The sequence below is a fragment of the Acartia tonsa genome, chromosome 13 (genome assembly GCF_053477335.1).
Source record: "Acartia tonsa isolate MP-2025a chromosome 13, ASM5347733v1, whole genome shotgun sequence".
NCBI lineage: Eukaryota > Metazoa > Arthropoda > Copepoda > Calanoida > Acartiidae > Acartia > Acartia tonsa.
Window position 1 is genome coordinate 9,253,757 of NC_137272.1, and position 27,426 is coordinate 9,281,182.

Below are 27,426 nucleotides of genomic sequence, written 5' to 3' on the forward strand. Positions count from 1 at the left end.
TGAATAAGTTAGGGTACAATGTTTGGCACTTTCGATATAAGTAAATGATAATAAAAAACCCATAGAATGCGATAATAACTTCAGAAAAATCGAAGAAAATAGTTTTCATACTTAATTAACGTTTTTAAGTTTTTCTTCAAAAAGTTTAGATAAGATGCCTTTAAAAGTCGTCTATGATTTTGTCAGGGATAAAAATGTAACTTTAAAATAAGAATTACAACATATTTTGTCAATTAGTACAAAGTAAAATTTTGAACATTTTATTGATCAGTATATTTTTTAAAATGTGAAGTAGAAACCTGAATATTTTATCATGAAAATTGTGTTATGATTTGATTGTCTGCTAGATTACAAGAAAAAAGATACTGACAGTACTTGTTGGTTCTTTAAAAAAAATTAGGTAGATTACTTTCAGAACCCCTCTTTTTGCAACGTTATTTTAATAGAACAGAGACGTAATCTTAGTGTACTCAATATCTAGACAGCCAACCATTGTTTTAGAATTGTTCAATTTTTTTAACTTCTGATAAAAACAGAATTAATGGTATTTTTGTAAATATTATACCTCCAAGAAATGGCTATACTTCCCAATCATATGTTGTGTGATATTTAAGAGGAATTATTTTGATATAATGTCATTAAAATATTCGTTGAAAAAAGTGCTATTCTAGCTTATACTTTACATTTTAATGTGTATGATAATTCAAATAAAAGATAATGAAGATTTATATTATATTTAATTGTTATAATTATAAAGAAAAACCTGGAAACAGTAAAAAACTGACTTTATTTTATTGACGTAGGGAAAATTTTGTCAAATATTTGAATAAAAAAGCAATATAAAACAAAATAAATTATTTTTAATATAGTCACAAAAAGGCTTAATGAGTTTAGGAAATATTTCATTCACTAATCATGTCATTTAAACTCTATTACATAGAATACAGTGTAAAAAGATGTTCTCGTTTTAATTTTAAGTAATTTCAAATGCATTTTAATACCTTTTAATGATTTATTTTTTGAAACATCTTTTTATAAAATGTTAATGATTTTTGAAGTTATATGTTAAAATGTTTTTAAATTATGTTAACATTTTGTTTTAAATGTAGAAAATTGGTAATTCTAAACATTCTAAAAATGATTTTATTAAATTTTCATCACTTAAATTGCATGTTTGATGAAATTTTCAACTGATAATTCAAGAAAAATCGTTTAAGTTTTATTATATTTTACTTTGAAATGTTAAAAAAATATATTATTGTCAAAAATGTGGAAGTTATACTTTCCTCAAAAAAAGACCTAAAACATGCAAATTAACACGTGTAATGAGATTTTTTTTCTTTCAGGTTTAATTTTAAGTAATTATTGATATTTTTTGTAAAAAGGATTTTATATAAAAAGTTTTAAAACTTGAGTTATGTAGTGGTTCTAAAAAGGTTGCGAATTTATGCAATTTTCTTGCAAAAAAAATTTTCTAGGATTTTAAAAATAGCAAAGGATGTTATTAGACGTACTTACAGATACAATTGCTAAGTCATTTTGGCCAAACACTAAAATAAAGTTTTGACATCTGAGGGCCCATACGTGTAGCTTTTCAGGTTAGAGTTGGGCGTACTTTTATACAGCTTTGCATTTGGTAACATATTTTTTAAAGAATATCATAGCAGCAACTCTAAGAGTCTTCTTGTTTGTCTGTTCGTTTGTCCATCGGTAATACTAGTTTTGTTTTAATACCCCTTTATGTTTATTTTTTAAATATTTAGAAAATCAAGATACTGCTTTGTCATATAGAGGGGGGGGGGGGTTGTAAAACCCAACCATTTGTTTGTTGTTAAGGGGGTGTCTTAATCTTGAGGAAAACAGCTTAAAACCATCTAAGAGCCATTAAGTTAATTCTTTGAGAGCAATTCTTAACAAGTTTATTAGTCTAAGCTTAAGATGGACAGACAGACGGACAGAAATATAAATTTGCAGGCAGACAGACGTAAATAGAAACGGTAACGATTATAGAGTTGCTACGCTTTCTAAATCGTACCTTACTACTACAGGAATTACCATGCAAAATATGAAATTGATAGGACAATTCTAATATGCCTAAATAAAAGAAAAACTTATTCGTTCCGGCCGTACGGACCAACCCTAAGTATATAAATGCTATGTTTTGCTTTAAAAATTAGTTTGAAAATATTTTTGTGTCAACAGGATGGAAATCTGAGCAGCCAGGAATTTTATCTTGTCATTTTATCAATTATTTTACACCATGGCTACGAATCCGATTCAATTCCGCTGGACAAGAACCGGTTCTCAGCCATTCTGTAAAATAAAAGAATTTTTTTCCTCAAATTATTTTTTTTATCACCTCTTGGGGAAAAGCCCCTAGAGGCTAGGGGCCAAGCCGCTAGTTCTATTATATAAAGTAGTAAGCGTTTTTTGTCTGTCCCGAAGGATATCGCTAACCGCTAAACCATTACTTTTCTCCTTTACAGTAAAGCTTCTAATAGGTCCTGGGAAGGTTTTAAACTATTTTTGGGGAGGGTGTCTTCACCCCCCCTACCTCCAAAAAAATAGTTTTTTACTACTCTTTGGAATTCAAATTTAAAATGGGTTGAGGTCGACTTTTCCCCCTCCTACCTTAAGTGCCTCTAGAGGCTTCTAGGGGGCGTAGCCGCTAGTAATATATAAAATCATAGAATTAATCCCTGTTTTGTTGGCCCAGCACTCCTGGCCTTCACAGCTGTAAATTAACTTATTATTTTTACTATCCGTGGAAAGCTGTCTATAATACTAAGTAAACGATAAAAACTGTCACGCTTCAAATATTATCGAAAAGAAAATAAATTTTAAAAGATATTTTAAAAGAATATTCTTTTTTCAAAGCACAATTATATATTTTTTATTTGTGATGATTTCAATGATCAAGTTTTTAAACAATGGCTTGCACAGAGTTTAGCCCTAAATCTTAACCTTTTAATTTTGTCAATTTTTGATAAATAAACAAGATAAAGTTTTCTCATAGGAACACAGACATCTGTTGAAAATACTATTCGCTCATGAGCTTCAAAAGACTAGTGTAAGTATTTTTTCGTTAGGAGCTAGAGCTGCAAAACTCCAACAATTTAAATGTCCATAAGATTGTAATGTAATTTACGTTAGCTTTATTTTTGGCTATATTCTTTTTACTGGATTGTAATTTATTTACCTTTATCGCTGAATATGTTTAGGAATATTTATTCTTGTTCAATCAATTATAAAAGTTTATTTTTAATTTCCCTTAAAGTTCCTTGTTGAGCACAGCAACCCCCTGAAGATATTTTGAAATAAATTTTAAAAACCCGGTGGAGCTACCTTGTACCCAATTTAACCTACCTACCTTCTTATTTTCAATTTATTTCAAAAATTAGTTGGGGGTTCATAGCTTAATAAATACATTGGGGGAAAGCACTTTCTCCAGCATTTGTTTATGCAGGCAGCTCCATTCACCTGGAACGGCGAGTTCAGCCGAGAATCTGTCATCATCCTGTCTCAACATGCTGTTCAGGGAAAACTAACTGGCGCTGATACTGTTCTAGCCAGGTACCAGATACTTTGGGTAAAGTTACAGGATATCTCCCTGTGTGTACCAAAAGATTTTACTAAACCGATTTGGTTCTCCTTCACAATGAAAATTGTGTCTTTAAGGGAAGTTTTGTAATAAATTTTAGGGAGGTTAACTCTAGTTTTTAAAGTAGAATCGCCCATGGAGAAGATGAGCCCCAATTTTTTTTCTAGTAGAACAAGGGGTTTCTTAAAATAATTAATTTGTTATTTTATTTAGATGGCTTGTCTATTGTCATACACATTGTGATCTACCCCTGGATTATAGGTCAGTATTTTTAAATGTAAAGCTTTCTGTAGTTAGGTTCCGTCTGTATGTCTGTCCATAACGGATAGCTCTTGTCCCTATTTAAGCTTGTTGTAGTAGTCCAAACTTGGTATGATTACTCCTGTATCAGTTAGATACAATTTAGAAAGCGTATCATCTCTATGACCTTTATCATAAAATCCGTGTGTACATTTTTAACGTGAAGGTAAGGTTCTGTGCTCTTTATATATCTTTTAATTCCTGCATTAAAAAAAGTTGTATACATATATATTTGTTTCCTGTTTTTCTTCCTATGCAAATAGGAAAACCATTAGATACAAACATATAACAGGGAGGGAAGGGACATTGGAGTGTAAATTAAACTAGTACTCCAGGTTTTATTATTCGATAGCTAAAAAACTGCTGGTACTGTGTTGAATTTTAGTAGGTTTAATACACTATAAATGTCTAATATTTTTCACCAATTATCTTAATTTAGGGCAAATTTGTTTATCATTAATGGGGATAAATATTATTTTGTCTCATCCTTTAAGATTTCTAAAACATGCTCAATCCAAGATCTATTAAGGATCTCTATAGTTAAGACAATGGAGGATAAATTAATGTACACCCCAAACTCTAATGAAACAAAACTAACCCTTCTCTATGTTAAAATTGTTGATGAAAAAGTTCGGATTCATTTAGTTTGTTTACCAAATCAAGATTTGATTAAAGCCCCCCAAAGTCTTGTTCGACTTGTTGAACTAGAAAATTATTTTTTCTTTCTTATAATTTTGAAGAGCTTTGGTACTACTGAGCTGGATCTTTAAATCATTTCAATGGTGCGCCAAATCGGAGTGCGCCGAATTTCAGCCAATCACAGCGCGGCATTTCGTAAAATGCTGTGCTCTCATTGGTGGAAAGTTGGCTCACCCCGATTTGGCGCACCATTGAAATGATTTGAAAATCCAGCTCAGGATGTAATCGTCCTTGTTATGCTTTGTAACCTATGCTCTAATAATTACATATTGCAGGGTATTCCTACCAATATTGGAGAAACTCAAGTATACAGTTGATAACTCATTACTATCCGCAGAAGAAGAAACTAAATTTGTTGAGGTAATAGATTACATACATATCAGCGGAAAATTTAATGAAACTAAGATATAATAAAATAACTTTAGCATCGTTTTATGACTATGTCTTGTTTTTTTAAATCCCCTATATTATAAAAGTACATATAGTATACACTAGATAACTAGTAATATCTGTAGTAGAAAAAAGCTAAATTTGTTTAGGTCATAGATTACATTTCTAGTTACTTTTGTGTCCAATGATTAACTTTATATTTCTTGTAGGGCAAAAATTTACTAGTTTAAGAAAAATAAATATAGCATCCAACGTAATAGGTTGGTATCAAGAATATATTTGGTTATCAGATTTCCCCCCCTCAAAAAATATTTTAAAAAGATAGATTTTACCACCCCCCCACCTCCCATTCTGTAAAAAATTACTCCAAAAACATCTATAAGCGCTTTTTTACATTTGGCACTTAAAATATGGGATTGAAAGGGAATAATTATCCTTTTCTACATTTAAATTTTATCCTGGTGTTAAAAGTTTTTTTGGGGGTAAATACAAATTTTATCGCGCTTCCGGCACCATTTTACTTTCCCCCCAAATGTAAATTATCTCCCCTCCTTGTTTTAAAATGTTATATGATATCTTTTACAAAAAAAAATGCTTGGACGTCCTAGGTAGATACAGTTTCCAAACCCTATCAGGTCCCTACAAGAGAACAAAAAGAAAGTGTGGTCAAATCTAAATCATTATACTAAATTATCTGTATGCCTAAAACTATGACCCGCGACCGTGGCTCAACACGTAGCGCATCCGCTCGTCGTCGGGAAGGTGATAGGTTCGAATCTCGGTCCGACACCGCGTCATAACTAAAGACGTTAAAAATTGTTCCCACTGCTACTATGTCAGATGCGCGACGTAAATAGTTAGAGTGGGGGGAATGCCTTGGCCCAAAACAGGCGCAACTCGCTACCGTGCACAGTTGGGACTTCTCAGACAAAGGTCGTGCATCTCAGAGAGTTGGTTGTCTGATGGGTGAATGGACGCTTTACACCGCAATCATTGCAATTGCAAGTATGTTCCAAGGTGCGTGGAGATATAGGTCTAGTACCCGAAGCGACACCTAGCCCCCTAGAGTCTTAACTCTTTTTATGCCTAAAACTATTCATGAAAGTTCTAAACATAAAGATCTCCAAGTAAGACTTAACAATAGAATTTAAACTAAATTTAATTTTATCACTTTGTATACATTACTTCATTGAAATTGTTAACCTTTCAATATAAAATATACTCGACAATTTTTATTAGTTTAAATAATGATATTAAATTTATCATATTTGCACATTGACATATTCTGATAACGTAATTTTTTGTATGTAATTTTGATTTAAAACAAATTTTTTTTTGTGTGTGTAGATTTTACTCAAGTTTACCCTAAATTATGGGTATTGAAAGCGACATTTTCTATATTTAGGGTCAGTCTGTCCGTCTGTCCGTAACGTGTAACTGTTTTCGTTAATTTAGACATGTTATAATTTTCCTATCGATTTCAAACTTTGCATGATGATTCCGATAACAGTTAGGTATGATTTAGAAAGAGTAGCAACTCTATAATTGTTATCAGAATGTCCCTACGTCCATTTAAAACATATTGATTTTTAACCTTTTTAATAACAATTTAAAAAAAAATGATATCAGTAATTATGACTCCTATTACAATAAGGTACATTGTTATAAGTGAAGAATTTCTTAGTTTCCCTGTGTTATACAGTAACTGTGCTATGGGCATGAGTGTCCTTGCTTTATAATGTTAAAACACATTTGCTTTTTTCTTTTCTCATTTATTTTCTCCAACAAAACTTTGGCAATTTATTATCAAGAGAGTACAAAAAAAATATTCAAAGTCCTCTCTTTCAAACTTTTTACAATTAATCCACATAGCATCGAAACATGACTACACTTGCTTTTAAATACCTATTACCTACTCGCAAAAAATAATATTTTTTTTTAGTTTTCTCATGTATTTTCTTTAAAAAAATACTTTCCAATTTAAATTTTAAATGGTGAAATGACAAACCCCTTTAAAATACGTATTATTAATCTGCATACTTAATACATAAAGTAAACCCAGAACCTAATATTAAACAGTACCCTTCCTTATTAAGAGTAAATCACAAACAAACAAAAATCGGCCTCTTCCATTATCTAAAAATAATGGGGGGAGGGTGTTTTGTGCTCTAACTTTTACTTAAAGGGAAAACGCAAAAAAAATCATTGTAAATTTTCAAATTATGAAAAAATCAATTAGATTTCATACTTGATTTTTAATGGTTTTCCGCAAAATCATATTAGTCTCGAAATTACTGTTTTATTACACACGTCCGTCCTCCTGTCTGGATAAAATTTTGATTAGATGGTTTCAATGTTTTAGTGTCACCAACCAAAAAATGTAATCTACTGAGGAAGTAATTAATTATATGATATGTTCATTGTCTTATCCTTTAAAACCCCTGTTCGCTATGTACATTCATCTGCTGTATAAAAAAAAATTATTTTTTTTCTGCGCTTTGCTCACTAAAGATTTGGTCATCCTTGTTTCTTCCCAATTATATTTTGTTTTTATAAAATTGATTAGCAGGAAAACATTAAATACGGTTTCCAGAAAAATTAATCAAACGCAGGGATAAGACAATGGAGGTTAAATTTATATAAATCTCCAATGATGAGAAACAAAATTGAGCCTTCTAAAGAATGAAATTATTTGTGTGAAACGTTTAAAACCAACTAATAAAAATTTGATGAATGTACCCATAGTTTTTAGACAATGAAAAAGATTATAAAACTTTGGGTACCACCTCAATTTAGACTCCATTGTCATTTTCATCCCTGAAAAAATCAAATTGATATTTTCACAAAAATACAAACATTTTATTTGCGCGTAGTGTGTTCTATGGAGCTTAGCTTCCCTTATTCTGGCAATTATTGATATATGTGTAAAACACAGATTTTTGTATTTTGCTTTTATAAAGTTCTTCATAAAACCACTTTTAAAGGGAGTTAATTAATGGCCATTTTTATCAGTTGCTTTGCTAAGGTCACGGAAATGTTGCCTTAAAGAAATCATATTTAGAGAGGTTTTATGAAAGACTTCATGAAAGCAAAGTTGTTTAAAATTTTAAATAAATAATCTTTGCTTTAATTGTCATGATTATACGGCAACTCCTAGGGGGTGAAAATTGAACCTGGATTTTCAAATCTAATTTTCTCAAAAAGATCCCGCTGAAATATTTTGGTTTTACCTGGAATTATCATGGTTTAATGTCCCAGAGCTCGGCACTTACTTATGTCTTGATTCAATTGTAGCCTGGCGTGCTCTACTAAAATGGCTTCGCCTGCATTCTATTTGAATAGTTGTATGACAAAAAGTTTTCAATGAAGATTTAAGATTTTATAATTTTTAGAACATACGAGTTGTTTAAATTTAATTTTTTTTTAAATTACATTTCAATAAAAATATAAAGTGAACAATTTTTCCAGTCAGTTAAAGGGATAAGACAATGGACTATCCCCATTTATGATACACAGAGTTGCCATATCTGTAGATTGATTCGTTTGGACACTTAACTTAATGAACCAACCAATCAAAATTTAAGAATATTCCTCAAAGTTGATAAGCTTACAAATAAGAGAACGTATAATAAAACTTTGGGGACAAGTGTAATAAACAGACAAATGTCCCCTCTCTCCCTGTACTTGTTCACAACTGAATAGTTGGATAGTACGTAGAGTAATTTCAAATACAGAATCATGCCACTCTTCAGAATTTATAAAGGGAGGAGAAGGTTTCGCTAGAAATCTATAAAGGTGTGAGTTTTAAGGCTTAAAAATATTTATTAATAGAACGACAATATTCTTATTGAAAAGAAATATACACAATTTTTTTTAAAGTTAACATAATTTTTTATCGTTCTACTACTATTTTTAACTTAAAGCTCACACCTTTACGGATTTTTAGCGCAACCTACTCCTCCCTTTGTCTCTGAAACTAATCAATTACATATATTCGTGTTAAATACTACCTTATTTTTTTGTCGGGAAGACATTGGAGGAGCTCATGTTAGATTTTTTTAAAATTTGAAGTTATGGCATACGTACTAAGATATATAAGTTTTCCGGAATTTTAAAGTTAGGGGGAGATTTGAAATCTGCATCAAATTTTAAGGATTTTTTATAAAATTCGTTTTTTCTATAATTCTTTATTTAAAAGCGGAAATGCATTTTAAGTTAATTAATTTTGGCATCTGTGATTGGTGGATTTAAAAAATCTGCGCTCTGATTGGATGTCGTACATCATTCAACCAATTAGAGCGCAGGTAGTTTAAAATCCACCTATCCTATTGGTCAAAATTAATTAACTTAAAATGCATTTCCGCTCTTAGATAAAGAATTATAGAAAAAACGAATTTTATAAAAAATCCTTAAAATTTGACGCAGATTTCAAATCTCCCCCTAACTTTAAAATTCCGGAAAACTTATATATCTTAATACGTACTATATGTTGTTGTATATAATTTGGATATGCCTACTTATAGTGAAAATCAATTGTTATGTTTAGGTTGGGTTGATATTTAGTCAACACTGTATTGAGTTTATTAGGAAGCATCGACAATTCTTGGCCTCTGATATGGAATACATGGTTCAAATTGAAAGCATTCTCAAGTAAGAACTTTTTTAGTCTCGGGTTCGAGTCTGCAGGTGGGTAATGAAAAAGGAATTGTCAAAATATAAAAGAAATTCGGGGGGAAAATTATTTTAGGCTGATTAAAACTCAAAATTGTTATAAAATAACCTGGTTTGTAAAATAAACTGAGGGTATTAAAACCTTTAAAACCCCCCAAACGTTTTAGTGGGTTTTAGGGTTTTAATTAGAGGGGGAATAATCCCACCCAAAACCCTCTAAAAGTCATAGGCTTAGTTTCAATCGTTTTTCAGCCGACAGCCTAATTGTACATAGATGCGACTGTTTAATAAGATCAATAGTACATTTAGTTTTGATACTTTTTCCTTATATCTAATTCTATTTAAATTCTTTAAATTTTTCTTCTTTTTTCCAATCAAAAGAAATTTTTCCAAATTATTGGAACCATATCATGAAGAAAGGGATATTAGGTACACCGACAAACCTCCTAATGCGACAAACGTCCCAAACCTCAAAATGCGACAAACATCCTAATGTGACAAACCTCCTTATGCGACATCTCTTAAGTAAAACCTCCTAAAAAGTGAAATTACTTTTATTAAATGTGAGGTAAGGGTCGATTTTTGTAATGCAAGGTTGTATCGGGTTCGAAACCATGCCGTTGAGTAGCCAACACAGACTTTGGACAAACTGTCGGACGGATTTTTAAATTTCACCCTGTAGACAAAGTTTTTTAAGAAATAAATTTTGGTTTTGAATTTCGTCCCTGTGTGTTTTATCGCCATATTGGATTGGATTTTTACATTGTTTCACTGTTAGTACATAATTTTTGGAAGATTTTTATTTTTGAAAATTTAAAAATCAAATTTTTTTAGGAGGTTTTACTTAGGAGGTGTCGCATTAGGAGGTTTGTCGCATTCGGATGTTTGTCCTTTAGGAGATTTGTCGGATTAGGACGTTTGTCGCATTAGGAGGTTTGTCGTAGTAGGATTTTTGTCGGTGTACCGGATATTACAATAGACAACAATATTTCCTGGGATCTTAAGGGATTAGTAAATGGAGGAAAAATTTACTTACATCCCAAAAAACGGTAATCTTCAGATTAAAATTATTGGTTGAAAAATTAGGACATTACCAGTTTGGAACAAAACGATCAATATTTTACAAAAGTACTCGCAGTTTTTTGAGTCCAGGAAATACTTAAAAAACAAGTTTATAAAACTTTGGGTACCTGTGTAATTTACAGTCCAATATCTTCTCATTGCCTTACCCCTGTGATCAAGAACGTAACCTCCTTAAATTAAATTGAAAGAAATGAAAGAAAAATTTCTTAAAACTTTAAATTGTTGAAATATTTTTCAATTAAGGATAAATCCTCTTTTAGTTTTGAAGAAGTTTTTTTTAGCGCACAATAATTGAGGGCTTTTCAGTACGAAATTTTTTGCAACTAAATGCATGAAGGGAAAAGGCATTGGAGATAAATTCCACTGGTATTCCTAAAATTTTGGATACTTTCATTGGATTTTAATTGCAAAATGTCAGAGTTTAGCTTTACAACCAATAACTTAAATCTGTAGAAGGGGTATAGTAGTTTTGTATATTATCATTGAGGATGTATATCATTTTATCGTCCGTTATCATGTTTCTTGAAATCTCCGATTTTTTGATATCTTAGATATATGAAACTGTCTGATCACAAAACAGAATGTTTACTAATTATTTATTTTTATTTTTTTAGGTGTTTACAGCATGTGCAATATTGTACGGACAAAATTAATGGGACAGATAGCACACAGGTCAGTCAGATAATAAGGCACATTCCCTAAAATTTCGTGTTGAGCACAGAGCCTCCCCATCCCTTTTCCCCCTTATTTAATTTTTTTTTAACGGAGTTGATGGTTTTGTTCCTATTCCTGATTCTTTTGATACCTAAAAGAGCGGGAGCGGGGCGACCCAGTAACCAATATGACCTAACCTAACCTGATCTAAAACAATAAACAAACAGTTGAAAAAATCTCCCACTCCTCATCATCTTCAATTATTTTAAATGTAAAGTGGCTGGATGATTTCAGTATTCTTGTATAATAGGATAGATTTTAATGCTTTCTAGAGCGAAGAAGAACTATGTTCACAAATAGAAGGAGCAGCTAAGAGTTCTATTGAAGATTGGTAAGTTTCAGATAGACAGTTAGAGTTATAGAGTAGCTTTACTTATACCTATAATAGTAGCAGTTTTATTAGAGATTAATAAAAGTACATATACATAGAAGAGCTGTATAGAAGTACTTATAACTGTAGTTATGGAAAAATGTATAGGCTATTTGTTATTAAATAATTGTAGTCTGTACCTGAAATATGACAAAACCAAAATGACATACAGACACTAATTTAAGATAAGCTTCTCCCGTCAAAAATGTCATTAACACATAAACATCGAGAAAAATATATTTCATCGTAAATATTTTTAAACAATATCTACGCATATAAATAATAATCAAAGTAATCAGAAATTTTTAAACAAAAACAACATATGGTATTTAAGTTTTTATTTGTTTTAGAGTATGTTTTTTTATCCTACTGCTACTATAGGGTGAAATTCACATTGAGATCCAATTTTGTTGTACCTCTGGACAAAATATTGCTAGTAAAGCGTAAAATTACAACCTTACTTCCTACAGATAACTAACCCTTTGTTGGAAAGTTCTAACTGATTGTGTGGTGCAGGTACAACTATGTGCTGGACAAGATGCCTATAGAGAACAACAAGCTGATGCGGGTGAAGAACCTGACCAACCTGGCAAATATTCTAGGCCAGGACCTGGGCGAGGGATCTGCAGCCACACATAAACTATTCAAGGTAATCGGCGTAGTTTTTCAACCGTGTTCAAACTCCACCCCCCCCCCCCCCCAACAACATATTTTGTGGTTTGGACCCCCTGCAGGAGTTCTTACTAGGTTATTAACCCTTAACGGTCGGGGGGGGGGGGGCGTTGAACGCCCTCCCCTCCAGTTTTTTCTATCTCATTTTCTGTGTGTGAAAGATAAAGAGCCCAAACTGCGTGACATTTTAAGTATGGGTATGACACATAACTGAGAGTTGGAATTTTTTGAATATCTCCATCCTGGCGGGCACAGGATGCCAGCAAACCTGGCAGGGTCATCCAGGTAAAGAGCAAAAATATTATTTTACTAAAACAAAGCATTTTATCATACCAAAGTACTGTAATATCCTTTAGTAGTATATCCTGATATGAAATACAGGTGTTCAAGTCACTTTCAGGTTCCAGGTATGATCCTCCAGGTCCTGATCCTCCAGGTCTCCAGAAATCTTTAAATTTTATAAAGATCCGCCGCCGGACTTATTGACTTAGACTTATAAAAGGTCGGAAATTTATTATCAAACAGGGGATTTGCAAAAAAAATTTAAGGTGCGGCAAGGGGTCCGACTGTAAAGGGTTAATTTATTCCTATATAATGTACCAAAAGTTTCACCCCTAGAAGATTCTAGGGGCACTCCAGGAGGTGGTGTTGAGGAAGCAGTTATTTTTTTGGGGGGGTTATTTTTCTTTGGGAGTATTAGATGTTAAAAACCTTTCCTTGACCTATAAGTAGCTTTACTGTAAAGGAAACCCATATCAGTTCAGTGGTTAGAGAGATCCTTTCCTACAGAAAAAAATCTTACTACTTGATATTATAGGATTACCAAGTAGATTGTTTGTCTTTTTTTTCTGACTATAATTATGCTATTCATATAATTGTTGGGACATAAGTACCGTCATAATCTAATCGAGATTAAAATATGAAATAAAAGTATATTTTTAATTCAATGAAAATGAAAAGAAATATATATAAAAAAAACTTTTTTTGGTTGGATAAACAATTCACTTGATTTCTTTTGTAAATAAACTTTTTTTTCCATCCGTCATCATTTTTATTTTCCTTTCTTCGGAAAAAAAATCTATTGAAAATTCTTACAACAAAAATATAAAAATTTTAAGAAAAAGTACATTATATTTTATATCAAGTTTATGTTTAAAAAAACGTAGATTTTTAATAGCAAGGCATGTCGAGAAGTCCAAAGTCTGTCATATAAAGATTTTTAAAGATGGAGACCTGGATGCTCAGAACCTGCAAGTTCATACCTGAAACCTGAAATTGACTTGAACGACTTATTTAATAACTTAGGATATTTTAGGACCTTAAAATGCTTTGTTTGAGTCAACAAATGAAATTTGCCTGGATGACCCTGGCAAGTTTTCAGGCTTCTTGTGCCCTTAAGGCTTGAGATCGTCGAAAAATTTTAACTCTCAGTTATATGTCATGCCCATAAATAAAAAGTTACTTAGTTATGGTTCTTATTTATTTCACACACAGGAAAAAAGAAAGGGAGACCTTTAAGGGTTAATCAAATAATAGGATTAATTATCATAACATAATTAAATTATGTAATATGTGGAATCAAATAAGAACCAGATTGTAATGCTTGCTGTTTCCCTCATATTCCACATAAACCACTAACCAACAATTGTAAAAAAACATATTTTTCATAAATTAGGTTATATTAGGTAACACGAAATACAAAATTCCTATTATAGCTATGAGAATATTTTTTTCTTGTATAGGATGCTCTGGATATGGACTACAAGAAGATCTGTTACACCATCTACTCAACCCAGGTGGGACTTAATTAGTTGTAGAGTTGCTATGCATCTCAAAATATAAAAAAATAGTTTCTTTTTTGTCATATTGCATTTAGATTGGTTTGTTCCAAATAAGTAGTGTCCAATTTTTTCAACAAATAGATTTAATCTACTGAAGGGAAATTTTCATAAATCATTAAATAGTTTAAAACCTGTCTTCAACCAATACAAACCTAAAGTTATACGGCCGTTTATAAGCTCTTAGTGAACAAACATTTTGTTATTCTAAAGGAATTCACAATTGTCGTATATTGATAATGTTATCGTAAAGCTTTGTTACAAATGGATCAAATTATTTTCTCGTATTCATTCGAAACCGATTCTAATCCGGTGGGTTAAAACCGGTTCTCATCCATTATAAGAAAAACTATGTCCAGCATCGTATTATATCCAGTTTTCTACAATCATAAGATTAAAACCAGTTATTTTAGCCCGTGCCTTTGGCATCTCGGGGCTGAAATACTGGTTTTAATCTTATAATTGTACTTTTTATAACCGTGGAAAGCTGTTTATAATAGGATGCGAGAAATAACTATTTATTTAGTTTAAAGAGATTAGTGAGAAGTTTGTGTTTGAAACTTGTGAACAACTAAACTCCGTTATTTACACAGGAATATATAATTTTCAAACAACAGAGAAGACAGGGGACATTGGACTGTAAATAACACTGGTACTCAAAGTTTCATAAATACACATTAATCTCAAAACTTAAAAAAAATGATTGGTTGGTTCCAACCTAGTGGTGTTCAAGCTTTTAAACTAATAATGTTAATTTACAGAAGGGATCATTTTGTTCATAATCACTGGGGATGATTATCAATTTATTGTCTTTTGTATTATCCCTTTAGATCCCTGATAAACACAGTTATTTGTAAGGGAACCTTCAGAGGTAGCTTTAGAAGCGTATCTTAAATAGTTGCTGAGAAAATTTACCTTTTATTAAAACGAGCATTATAGAAAGACGGACAATTAGTTCAACAGCGATTTTCTTGGATCTATCAAAATTATATATTTGCAACAGAATTAAGTGAGAAAGATGATTATGTCTCAAATTCTATTGGTATTGGTACAGCCTTGTTTGAACTATATTTGGCCCTCCAATCAATAGTCAGGTAGGGGTCTATTAGTTTGAGCTAGTCTATGAGATACGTTTTCTATTTGCAGTTAACCTTTTCCATAAACCAGTCTGTCCGTTTTATTTATATCAAATTATTTTAGAATAGGGACAGCCTTGCTTTTACATTTTACAAAAATTTAAATTATAAATAATTAGTTGCTAGGCAACTATAGGCCTCTAGAGAAACCACTAGGTTAACTTTAAATTTTCGTTTTTAAAATAAAAAAGTAAAATATTCTCTTTGGGGGAGGGGGTTCTATTTCAAGGAGGTGTTTATTTTAAAAAGTTGTAGGTACCCCACAATAGTAAAAAAAATTCCAATACCTATATGGAGTGTATAAAAAAATTGTATTAGACCATTAGTTAGCAAGATCTTACGCTACATACAGACATCATGTTACTTTCATATAATTATTTTATATAGACATGGACAAAATATTCTGACAGATTATGAATTTGAACGTTCTTGCCTCTACTCATATCATGTTTGGTTTAATAAGGTAAATTATAATTTAAAATTTTTCAAAACAAACTTTGGTCCTAGCCCTTCAACTAAAAATATTTAATTAGTGGGTAATTTTGTTTGTCATATATGGATGTGTACATTGACTTATCACTTAAGATTCCTGCGTCTTCGTTTTCTCATTCGTTGGCTGAAAAACTTTTGGGACTATTATGAAAAGTTAATTTGTTGGTTCGAAATTTTTTTATCCATCATTACAGAAGGAATGATTTTGTTAACCATAATTGTCCATTGTCTTATCCTTAGTATAAGACTAGCGGCTGCGGCTCTGTATTCCAAGGGATATGAAAGGGCTGAAAAACAGACTAAAACTATCTCAATAACTATAAGAAGCCTTACTGTAATGGAGAACCATATCGGTTCATCGGTTGGCGAGATCCTTCGCTAGAGACAAAAAATCTTTCCACTTTATTTAATAGGACTAGCAGCTACGCCCCTAGAGGCCTCTAGTGACACTTTAAATGTTTTTTTTTAATAATACGTAAATAAAATCGATTTTTTGGTGATTTCTATTGGGAGGGTGGTGGTACCCTCCCCCAAAATTGGTATAAACCTTCCCTGGACCTATGATCTTGTCAAGGAGGACCCAATCGGTTCAGCGGTTAGCGATATCCTTCTGTACAGACAAACAGACAGACAAACAAACAGACATCCTGTTACTTTATTATAAGGATATCTGATTATAATATTATATTTAGGCTGTGCCACGATGGTTGGATATCGCGCTGTACAAAGCAATGCAACGTATAGTCAAGGTAATGATACTTCCAGCCGTTCTTGAGATTTTAAATAACACACACATATGATTTTACATTTAACTATGTATATTAGTTTTCTTTAGTATTTTGAGGAATTTACTTTGCTTTTTTATACTTATGTATGTCCGTCCGTAACGGATAGCTATAGATTTCAAACATCATGATGATGCCTGAAACAATTAGGTACGATTTCGAAAGCTTAGCAACTCTAGAGTCTACATATAATCAAGTCATTAAAAATGTAAGTGTTTCCTTAAATAGCATTCTGTATTCAAACACGTTTGCAACAAATTCATTTCCATTTTGTTATAAAACGCTTTATAAGTGTAGAACTTCGATTGTCCTACCATCTGATTTTAGAGCTTCGCTTTTATGTATATTTTCATCCTTGTTTAATATAGTTCTGAGCTTATATTCAAAATGATTAATTACTTTCTTAAATACTAGCGGTTACGCCCCTAGCATCTGTGGGCTCTGTATTTCAAGAGCTAGGAAATGGCAAAAAATGGCCTAAGACATAATTCCGGAAATAAAATAGCCTAAAACCACCCTGGAACATATTTGAAGATTCCTTGAAAAGGAGAACTAAGTCTGTTCAGCGGTTAGTGAGGTCCTTCGTTACAGACAAAAAAAGCTCATTACTTTAAATAAGAGGATTTGCTAGACTATTTTTTTAAAAATACTAAATCTCATTTCTTTTTAGGCTGTAGAGTTAGATGATTTAAGTCCAGTGGATGAATTTGTTAAACATTCAAGCAGTGCTGTTGATATCAAAACTGTTTTGATGCAGGTAGATTTATTTTTAGTCTATCCAGCTGTCTGTCTTTCTGTCAGTCCCTCTATCTGTCTGTCTGTGATGTCATACCTTCAAGCAATGCTGTTGATATCAAAACTGTTTTGATGCGGGTAGCTTTGTTTTTAGTCTGTCTTTCTGACTGTTTATTTTTGCATGTATATTTGTCCCCCTGTCTGTCTGTTTGTCCCTCTGAATGTCAGTTTGTCACTTTAACTGTCCGTTTGTCTGTAATGTTAAACTTTCAAGCAGTGCAGTTGATATCAAAACTGTTTTGATGCAGGTACCTCCAATTTTGGTCTCTCCTGCTGTCTGATAACTCTCTTTCTTATAAATTGAAAATATTTGTTTTAATATAGAACTCAAGAATATAAAGAATAGCTTCAGTTAACTCCTTCTCCCCCCCCCCCGGCCCCAACATGATTTTTATATAAAGAATACTTATTTGTGGGTGTATTTAAGAATCTGTTCCAGGGTCATATTCTCAAGGGGTGAAAACTTGCCCAGAAACAATACTAAACTTTCCTGAAAATTGTGGAAAGATCAGTCATCTTACTTTACAAACATTTTTAGTTTTTTTCTTCGCAGTTTGATGTAAGCAAAGCATTTGACATAATAATTTATAGTACAAATTTTATTTAAACATTTATTAATTTTCAGATCAAAACATTTTGGGTTCAGTTGAATTGGCCTGATGTAGAAGCTTCTTACACTTTTATTTCTAAAATTTTAGATGTAAGTATTTTTGTCAGGGAGGGGACTTAGAGGAAAATTCCCCTAGTCACCTTTTTTTTATATACATTGATTTGTTAGCTTACAAACTTTGGGAACTTAAATTACATTTGGTAGTAAATATAGAAGTGTTCATTTATACAGTGTGTTTTTTTTATGAGAACTTTTTTGAAAGCAATTTTACCCCACTTATAGTTATCAGAATTTAATGATATATGAGTTATTTTCTTCGTTTTTTATAACCATTATTAGAACATCAAAAAAATATTTCAGTTTTTATTAAAAAAGTAGAGTAAAATAAAAAATTCAAAACCTAGGTGTCAACATCAAAAAAATGGTTTTAGCGCATTTTTCTCATGATCAAATCTTCTACCCTTTGCAAGAATGGCTGCAAAACGCTTCATAGTTGAGATACAGATACTTTTGGGGACATGTACTAGAACATATTAAAGTTTGAAGGCCATATCTCAACCAGGGAGTGAGTACTGGCCCCCCAAAGCGGAGTACTGAAAATCCAATTTTTTTTCGTGCAAAGGTTAGAAGATTTGAGCTTAAGAAAAATGCGCTAAAACCTTTTTTAGATATTGACACCTAAGTTTTGAATTTTTGATTTTACAGTACTTTTAAAATAAAAACTGAAATATTTTTTTCATGTTCTAAAAATGGTTATAAAAAACGAAGAAAATAAGCATTTAATCATTAAATTCTGATAACTATAAGTGGGGTAAAATTGCTTTTAAAAAAGTTCTCATAAAAAAAACACACTGTAGTTTTAATTTATCAATAATTGTCTTATCCTTTGTTATTCCTGAAATTATCATACAAAAATAGTACATTGACGAACAGGCAGACGGACATCCAAAGTAAAATATAGAGTAATTTCCGATTATTGTTTAAAAGCGAAGTTTTTCTGCATTGATTGAAAATTCGTCCGTACCTGAACGCTCGTTAATTTAGGCACTTTAATTTTACTGTTTATTTTTTGGAATATTGGTTTATAAAAAAATTATATGCAAAACAACACAAAATTAATTTTTGGATATATTTTAAGGTGCTGTTACTCATTATATATTGGCTTTTAAGAATGTTGTCATTCTTGTTATCTTATAAAAAGCCTATAAACAGTATTACTAACAATTTATATTTTTTTTAGGATGTATGCAAGACAACGATATATTTTTCTGACAAAATGGTTGAAAGAGTCAATAGGCAATTGTGTCACTGTTTAGTTTAATAATTTTTTCATTTTCCTTTTAATACAAAATATTAAAAATGTACCTTAAATATAAATTACAATGGTAAACTAATTTTTTAAACGTTTACTTTTTTGGTGTTTTTTTATTTAATTTTTATCGGTTGGTTACGAACCTATTAGAGATCAAACTTTTCAACCAATGATTTTGTGACCAATTAAATCTGCAGAGGTCACAACAACAATGCTGAATTTCAAATTAACAAATCTCTTTGTTTGGCCATCAATAATATTGACTATGTTCTTCAGTATATACAACCTTTTGTCGGGGTAAGTTTATGGATAGCTTGAATAATAGAGAGTTGAATAGTAAATTTATTGATATTTCGGGTATAGTCCCTTTCGTAACATCGCACCTTATGGGGCGATTCGTCGTATTTTTCACAGTAGCTTTTCTCCTTTTTCTAGCCCCTGCGGGGGCTCTAACCCTGTGGGGCAATCACCTAACTCAATATAACCTAACCTAACCTAAAATAAACTATAAAAAATACTACGAATCGCCCCTTATGGGGCGATGTTACGAAAGGGACTATTCCCGATATTTCCTAATTTGATATTTAAGACATATCAATTATGTTTTTTATATATATATTCAGGCAGGCTTTTGTAGTGGTAAATTGATGAACAGATATATTAAGACATTGATAATAGATTTGATAGTATGAAGGATAGAAGGGTAGTATATATATAGATAGCATACAAGATAGATAATAGATAGAAAGTCATACTTGATGAATCGCTAGTGATAACAACTTACTAACATATAGACACTCAGAAGGCTAGACTGACAGACATAACCAACTATAGAGTAACTTCGCTAATTAAAAGACAATAGGTCGTCAAATCCTATATTTTTACCTAGGCACGCTTAAGAAATTTTATTGCATTTAGTCCAATAAGGCAAATAATCATAAGCATTACACTTTTTAGGATCTTGGTTATGACACAACTCTGGCTGGTTTGGAGGCTTTGAATGGTGATATGGTGGCAGCTTCTTGCAGGTCAGATCCGGATTTAAGATGGCCCTTCCCTAAAATAGCATTTTGAGCATTAAATTCTCCCCTTTACTTTTGAAATAAATAGAATATAAAGGGGGGGAGGTTTTTTTCCTAATACCTGCGGGGCTCCACAATAATCAATGTAAGCTTTAATATAATCTGTCCTAAAAAATAAACCAACAAACGAAAAATAGAGGCTCTGTGCTAGGTACTTTAAAGGAAACTGCTAAATATATTAATGGCTATATAAATTTTGTAATGTAATTAATTCTATTTATGACGCTTTAGTCAACAAATGCTTTAATTAGATTTGAGCAAAATTTGATTTTACAAGAGATTTTATAAAAAATTATCTAAATAAAATAAATTGATAATTATGGTTTTTATTTAAAGGTAAATAAGGATGTCAACATTCATAAAGGCAAAGCTAAATAAATCTGACGGTCAGACATACAAATAAATAATAATATAGATAAACAACGCATTTAGTATTAAAAATTATGTAAAAGTTTGTACGAAAATTCATCCAAAAATTCTTATATACAGGATGTTTATATGGAAATACTTTATTTTAAAACTTAGTTATAGAGATGCTTCGCTTTTGACTCATTGTAACTAATAATATAGGAAGCAATGCTCTAATTAAAGAGTAGTCTCGGTTTTAGAAAAATTAAATTACATGGAATTTGAATAAATTTTAATAACAGAATGAAAGAGAATTTAATAAAAAAGTCAACAAAATTAAAAGAATTCAGTAAATATTTTATTTATTTTTAAAAAGAAATGTTCTTTTTAATTTTTCTTTATAATAGAAAAAAAACTTTTCGTAGAGGAAATTTTAGGTTAGTTACACTCTTCTACGCCAAATAATAAAAACCTGACTTTACTAAAAAAATACAAATTTACAAAGCAGGAACAGCGTACAAATTATCACAAATTTTGGATGTCGATTAAGAGATATAAGTTTTCCGGAATTTTAATGTAGGGAGTAGATTTGAAATCTGCATCAAATTTTAAGGATTTTTTTTATAAAATTCGTTTTTTGTAAAATTCTTTATCTAAAAGCGAAAATACATTTTAAGTTAATTAATTTTGACCAATAGGATAGGTGGATTTTAAACTACCTGCGCTCTAATTGGTTGAATGATGTACGACATCCAATCAGAGCGCAGATTTTTTAAATCCACCAATCACGGATGCCAAAATTAATTAACTTAATTTGTATTTCCGCTTTTTGATAAAGAATTATACAAAAAACGAATTTTATAAAAAAATCCTTAAAATTTGATGCAGATTTCAAATCTACTCCCTACATTACAATTCCGGAAAACTTATATCTCTTAATGTCGATATCGAATCCTTTCACAAAAATTCAGTCATCTAACTTGAATAGCAGCCGAGAAAATTCACATTGTTCCTATTATTTTAGGCGCACGCTGAAAACTCTGGTACAAAATGCTATGGAGAATGTTGAAAACAAAATTTTAGAGGTAACATTATTTCAAGGTGGTTTCCCTCAAAGTGCCTTGTCAAGCACAGAATACCCGTCCCCTTATTTTCAAATGATTGGAAAAAATGGAAGTGTTTGGTAGGTTTGTGTTTGTTTGTTTATTAATGTAGGAAAGGTTAGGTAAGATTATATTAGGTACTGGTAAACCCGCAAGGTTATGGCTATGTAATGGAGCTATAGGCCACGCAGAGTTAGAGCCCTCCGCAAAGAGTTAACATAGAAAAAAAATAGAAAAATTATCTCCCTTACTTTGAATGTTACTAAAAAATGAGGGGGAATTTTTATTGCTCGATAGGCACTTAGAGGTAAAGTACCCTTTTCACTTTAAAACTTAAAATCAAAAGTGTAGTTTCTTACTTTCCCCTAAGTGCCCCTGCTGGCCTCTAGGAGCGTTGTCACTAGTTATAAAAAGAAAATAAGGAAAAATTATTTTTCGAGGAGCTAAATTGTAATTACACAGTAAGATAAATCTTGTGAAACATTTGTTCTGCAGTAATTAAACTTTACCTCTCTTTTAGTACTTTTAGTGTGCTTACAATTTTGTAATTTTATAAAACAGCAAATACACTCTAAACTACTAAACAACTGGAAACCTGCCTCATTCTATTTTCCAGGCATAAATCATCAACATGTTTTATTTGATTTAGATTCTTGAGGATGTAGGGGAGAAAATGGCGCCTGTCATCAGTGATTTTCTCAATAAATGTGCTTGCCGTGTTACATATACAGGTAATAACAGCTTATTGGTGATGTCATAGTTGAGAATGACAGCTGATAAAAAACAAAATGGCGCCAGTCATAAGTCATTTTCTCAATTTATGTGCTTGCCTTGTCAGTCACATACACAGGTAAGAAAATATGAGTTGTGATATCATTGATATAAAATAAAACAGCTGATTAGGAAGTCGCATGTAGAGAGTTACATGAGTGGTATAAAAAAGCTGATTACAAACAAAATGGCGCTATTAAACCAGAGATATTCTCGACAGATGTGCTTGTCGTTTTACTGATGTAGGTAAGAACAACTGAGTACTGATGTTATATACAATAAATAAAACAGCTGTTTTAATGTCAATTTTTGTCAAAAACACAGTGGCTGTACTTTTGCTAGTGGTAAAAGTGGCAGCACCCCGTTTTAATGATGTCACCGAGAGTGATATCAGAGGTAAAAACAGCTGAGCTGTGACATAATAAGGTACAAAATAGCTGTTTTGCGTCATGGATGCCTAGCCATTGTTACAACCACTCTCCCTTTAACTTTATTGTTTCTATCTATAACCATCATATTTAAACCTAATTAAGTTTTAAATTAACCCAATTAAAAATTTAACTACCTTACATAAATGTTAATGGAATAAATCTAAAAATAACGAAAATTTATATGAATACATGTTTATTATAAGTTTGCTAGAAAATTTGTGTAGACTAATTTATATTCTGGTCAGAGAGATAAACAAATACAGAACACGGATGACAAAATCCAAAATAGTTAACTTCCACCATCTTACATTTTTAGAATTTGATCGACATCATAGAGATGCCTTGTATCAATTGAATTAATAGGATAGTTTTGACATCAAACAATCTTTCATAATGTTTATGATAATTTTGTTGTTATACCTTCTAAAAGTACCTTATTTTTATCAATAGGAACATTCTAACATGCCTTAATCAAAGTATTAAAGCTTTACATGAAGTAACCATTAATGTAGAAAAGCTTCGCTTTTGAAAAATACGGAGCTTCTACAATATTGCTAAGACTAATTTGCATTCTGTCCACAGAGAGGTATATATAATGAAAACAAGGATGACAACTCCCTAAAAAGCGAAGCTCAAAAATTATGGATGGACATCCAGGAAAATATGAACTATAGAGCATTGTCATAGAAAATAAACATTAAACTAAAATAAATCGTAAAAACCTTATATAAATTAGAATGTTAAAATCTAGAAATCGATCTAGCACCCCAACGGATAAGCAAATCTTACTGAAACTTTGTGGGGATATGTAAAATGTGAACTTTTTAAATCCCTGAATTTATTTGGGCCGTATATCTTGAATAGGAGTCGAGAAAATCACGAAAACTTAAAAATCTAGGAATCGAACTAGCACCCCAACCAATAAGCCAATCTCAATGAAACTAAATATAAGAATGCAAATAATGAACTTATTCGATTCCTTAAAATTGCAGCCGTCTATATTGATTTGGAGTTGAGAAAATCATGAAAACTTAAAAAAAAATATAGGAATCCATCTAGCACCCCATGTAATTGACGAAACTAAATAGAATTTGGTGAAAAAATGAAGAAAGTGAACTTTATCATCCCTTAAAATTCTACGCGTCTATCTTGAAATGGAGCCTAGAGAAACACGTTTCCCCCAAAACGTTTCAGACATACATACAGACGGACATTTAATATCATAAAGTAGCTTTGCTACTAAAAAGATTTATATATTTGCCATTGTCCTATGTATTTATTAATTTTATTTCAAATATAAGTTTGCAGTAATTTAGTTGCTGCAATAACACACATACCCACACACACACACACACACACACACACGCAGAGAAGCTTTGCTTAATCTAATAGACTAAATTTACTGGTTCGTTCACTCACATGGACTATTCCCACAATCTAGTTGGTTTTACAAGATAGCAAATATCAATTTGTAATAAAAAAATAATTGCTTCAAGAGAAAATGAACTTTTTACTCCAAATCTAGGCAATCAGTATTAAGCACAATAAAAAGTGTATTTTTTTCGCGTAATTCCGTAAAGTTGGGTGTAAGATGCCAGTCAAATGCGCTAATTGGGTCATACTGTTCTTAATTTTGGCCAAATGCATAGTATAATTAAAGTCATAATTAAGAACAGTTTTACCAGTTGACTGGAAGCTTGCACCTAACATTACTGAACTACATCAAAATATGACCCTCTCTATATATATCTCTAATGATGATAAATAAAATTAATATTTGAACATTGAACGAATAAAATATAATAGCATGAATTTCTGTCTGTTTAAATTATTTAGCTGGAAGCTGACGACACCAAGCTCACATAATCCTGAATATTTACCTCACACTAATATAGAAAAGATACACGAGGAAAAAATAAATAAACTAATTAACATAGAATATTTATAGTAACAGGATGTATGTCTGTATGTAGTGTAGGAGGAACTCGCTAATTTCCTAACCTTAATGGTTCAACTTTAAAGTGGAGATTCTTATAGGTTCAAAGAAGGTTTATTTTTTGGGGGGATAATAGGTAACTCCAACCTCTCATGAGAATTTTTCTTTATCAACCCTCCTTCTTTTTAGTCTTTATGGAAGCTTTAGCTTCTGGTATGGTTTTAGGTTATTCTTTTTCTTAATTATGTCTTTTAAATATATAAAGGGCTAAACACAAGTTAATAACAAAATCCAACAATTTTATATAGCATGCCTGAATCCTGTAAGGCTTAGAGAGGTTTATTGAATTAATTACTCTATATCAGATGTATAATTAATCTTTATTTCTATCGTATTTGTCACGGATGATAAGAAGTATATTGACGATTAAATAAATCTACAATCCTTTCTCCTCCCTCCTAAAAAATATTTTACCTAAGGAGGAATTTTTTTAGATTAAGCTTCAGGGTTGGAGTAGACTGTGTACTGTAAATTACTCTGGTTGTTTAAAAAACGTTGGGTACTTTTATTACATTTTGATTGTTTAAATCAAACTATTAGTGACTAAACTTTTCAACCAATAACTTTGATCTATAGCAAGATATTTTGGTTCATAAAAGATATGTATCAATTTATCATTCCTTATTCCTTAAGATCCTTAGTTAAGCTTAGTCTATTTGCCAAAATGAAATATTATTATAATATTTGTAGGTTTGACCTAAATATAGTGTTTAATATTTTTTTAAATACTACTTCCAAATAAATTGTACTCTGTATTCAATTAAACAGATATTCAATGTTTTTTTGTTTAATTTCTTATGATGTGAAGGCGCTGCCAATCTATATATGTTAACGTTCGTTTGTTTGTTTTTCTGTAAAATGTGTATATTTTAGGGAAAGACTGTGAAGATACTCTACTCAAATACTTGGACGAAAATCTTATTCTATTGAAGGTAAGTTCATTTTATTCTTTTTAAAGCGAGGCCTTTCTATATTTAGGCTCTTTTCGTAACGGATATATTATATTGTTTGTGTAGGTATGTTAGCATTGTTCTCTCGATTTCAAACGTACTGGTTCTTAGAATACTGCTATAAAGTATAATAAAGCGTAGCAACTCTGAAATCATTTCAAGAAAGTCTGTAAGTCCATTAAATGCACGTTGCTTTTTTTTTACAGTGCAGCTACTCTACAAAGTAGCTCTAACCGATTGTCCACCACTAATCTAGTTATCATGAGTAGTTCTTTTACGACTACTTTCTAAATAAATTATTAAAACAATTCGGTTGATCTCCTAAAAAAAATATATTTGGCCTTTCCTAAATTAGGTTTCAAGTATAATCAAAATTTGTAAGGAAACAAACAAGTTTATTTCTATTAATCACACCAAATAAGTTTCTAATATTCTATTTTTTTATTTTAGGAAAACCTAACAGATAGAAATTTTGAAAGAATTCTGTCCGTAATTTGGGAATGTTCAGCCCAGTCTCTAGAAAATACTATTTACCATTGTATTGAGGTAAGTGACATCTAGCGAGTAAAGTTTCAACTAATTTTAACCACATTCAAAGAGAGGGGGGTATAGCATTATAAAAGAACGCCTAAAGGTTTTTTGCCTCTGTTTTGTACTTTTCTTTAAAACTTGAAGGGTGGCAACTTTCCTTTCCTTCCATCTTAAGTGCCTCTAGGGGCGTAGCCGCTAGTCTGATATGTAAATAGGTTTTTTTTTAATTTATAATATAAATGAATCCTATTACTTTTCTGGTTTTTCAAAACAAGAATATTTAACATGAAATTCTATATTTAGGCGCGCAAGCCACCCAGTTACTTCAGAACTTTGTGTGATATTTTAAAGATTCTTGAAAATTTCTTCTATGGAGACAGGGTAAGTCAACGAATACAATTGTTACATAAAAGTAACAGGATGTTTGTCTGTAGCTTAGGATCTCACAATCTTAAGATATGTCGGTTCAGAAATAAATAACCTCTCTACAAAAAATTGGTTTAACTACTATTTGATTTTAAATCTTAAATTGAAAGTGTAGGGTCGACTTAAACGGATCTTGGACAAAGTAGCTTCGGACAAAGTAGCTTCAGGACAAAGTAGCTTCAGGACATTTACTTAAGAAAAGTAGCTTCTTAAGAAAAATTATTCTCAAATAGTAATAAAGGTCCTGGCCGCAGCGCTCGGCCCCCTGGCCTGCCTAGCCGCGGGCGCTCGGCCCCCTAGCCTATAACCTAACCTAATCT

The 27,426-nt window shown here is 31.4% G+C and overlaps 1 protein-coding gene across 1 annotated transcript in view; it reads left to right on the forward strand.

The window, feature by feature from the left end:
• LOC145335507 (protein unc-13 homolog 4B-like) overlaps positions 1 to 27,426 on the forward strand; it is a 122,719-nt gene that overhangs the window by 75,034 nt on the left and 20,259 nt on the right. The window contains exons 14-37 of the mRNA XM_080181288.1: positions 2,201 to 2,221; positions 3,015 to 3,070; positions 3,467 to 3,573; positions 3,815 to 3,862; positions 4,876 to 4,960; positions 9,537 to 9,640; positions 11,359 to 11,416; positions 11,731 to 11,789; positions 12,345 to 12,477; positions 14,243 to 14,296; positions 14,865 to 14,927; positions 15,338 to 15,432; positions 15,862 to 15,937; positions 16,659 to 16,715; positions 17,422 to 17,508; positions 18,172 to 18,246; positions 19,397 to 19,452; positions 19,666 to 19,765; positions 20,426 to 20,496; positions 21,923 to 21,983; positions 22,651 to 22,732; positions 26,073 to 26,131; positions 26,600 to 26,695; positions 26,984 to 27,061. Coding sequence (XP_080037414.1) covers positions 2,201 to 2,221; positions 3,015 to 3,070; positions 3,467 to 3,573; positions 3,815 to 3,862; positions 4,876 to 4,960; positions 9,537 to 9,640; positions 11,359 to 11,416; positions 11,731 to 11,789; positions 12,345 to 12,477; positions 14,243 to 14,296; positions 14,865 to 14,927; positions 15,338 to 15,432; positions 15,862 to 15,937; positions 16,659 to 16,715; positions 17,422 to 17,508; positions 18,172 to 18,246; positions 19,397 to 19,452; positions 19,666 to 19,765; positions 20,426 to 20,496; positions 21,923 to 21,983; positions 22,651 to 22,732; positions 26,073 to 26,131; positions 26,600 to 26,695; positions 26,984 to 27,061 — 1,781 coding nt within the window. The remainder of the gene's footprint in view (positions 1 to 2,200; positions 2,222 to 3,014; positions 3,071 to 3,466; positions 3,574 to 3,814; positions 3,863 to 4,875; positions 4,961 to 9,536; positions 9,641 to 11,358; positions 11,417 to 11,730; positions 11,790 to 12,344; positions 12,478 to 14,242; positions 14,297 to 14,864; positions 14,928 to 15,337; positions 15,433 to 15,861; positions 15,938 to 16,658; positions 16,716 to 17,421; positions 17,509 to 18,171; positions 18,247 to 19,396; positions 19,453 to 19,665; positions 19,766 to 20,425; positions 20,497 to 21,922; positions 21,984 to 22,650; positions 22,733 to 26,072; positions 26,132 to 26,599; positions 26,696 to 26,983; positions 27,062 to 27,426) is intronic.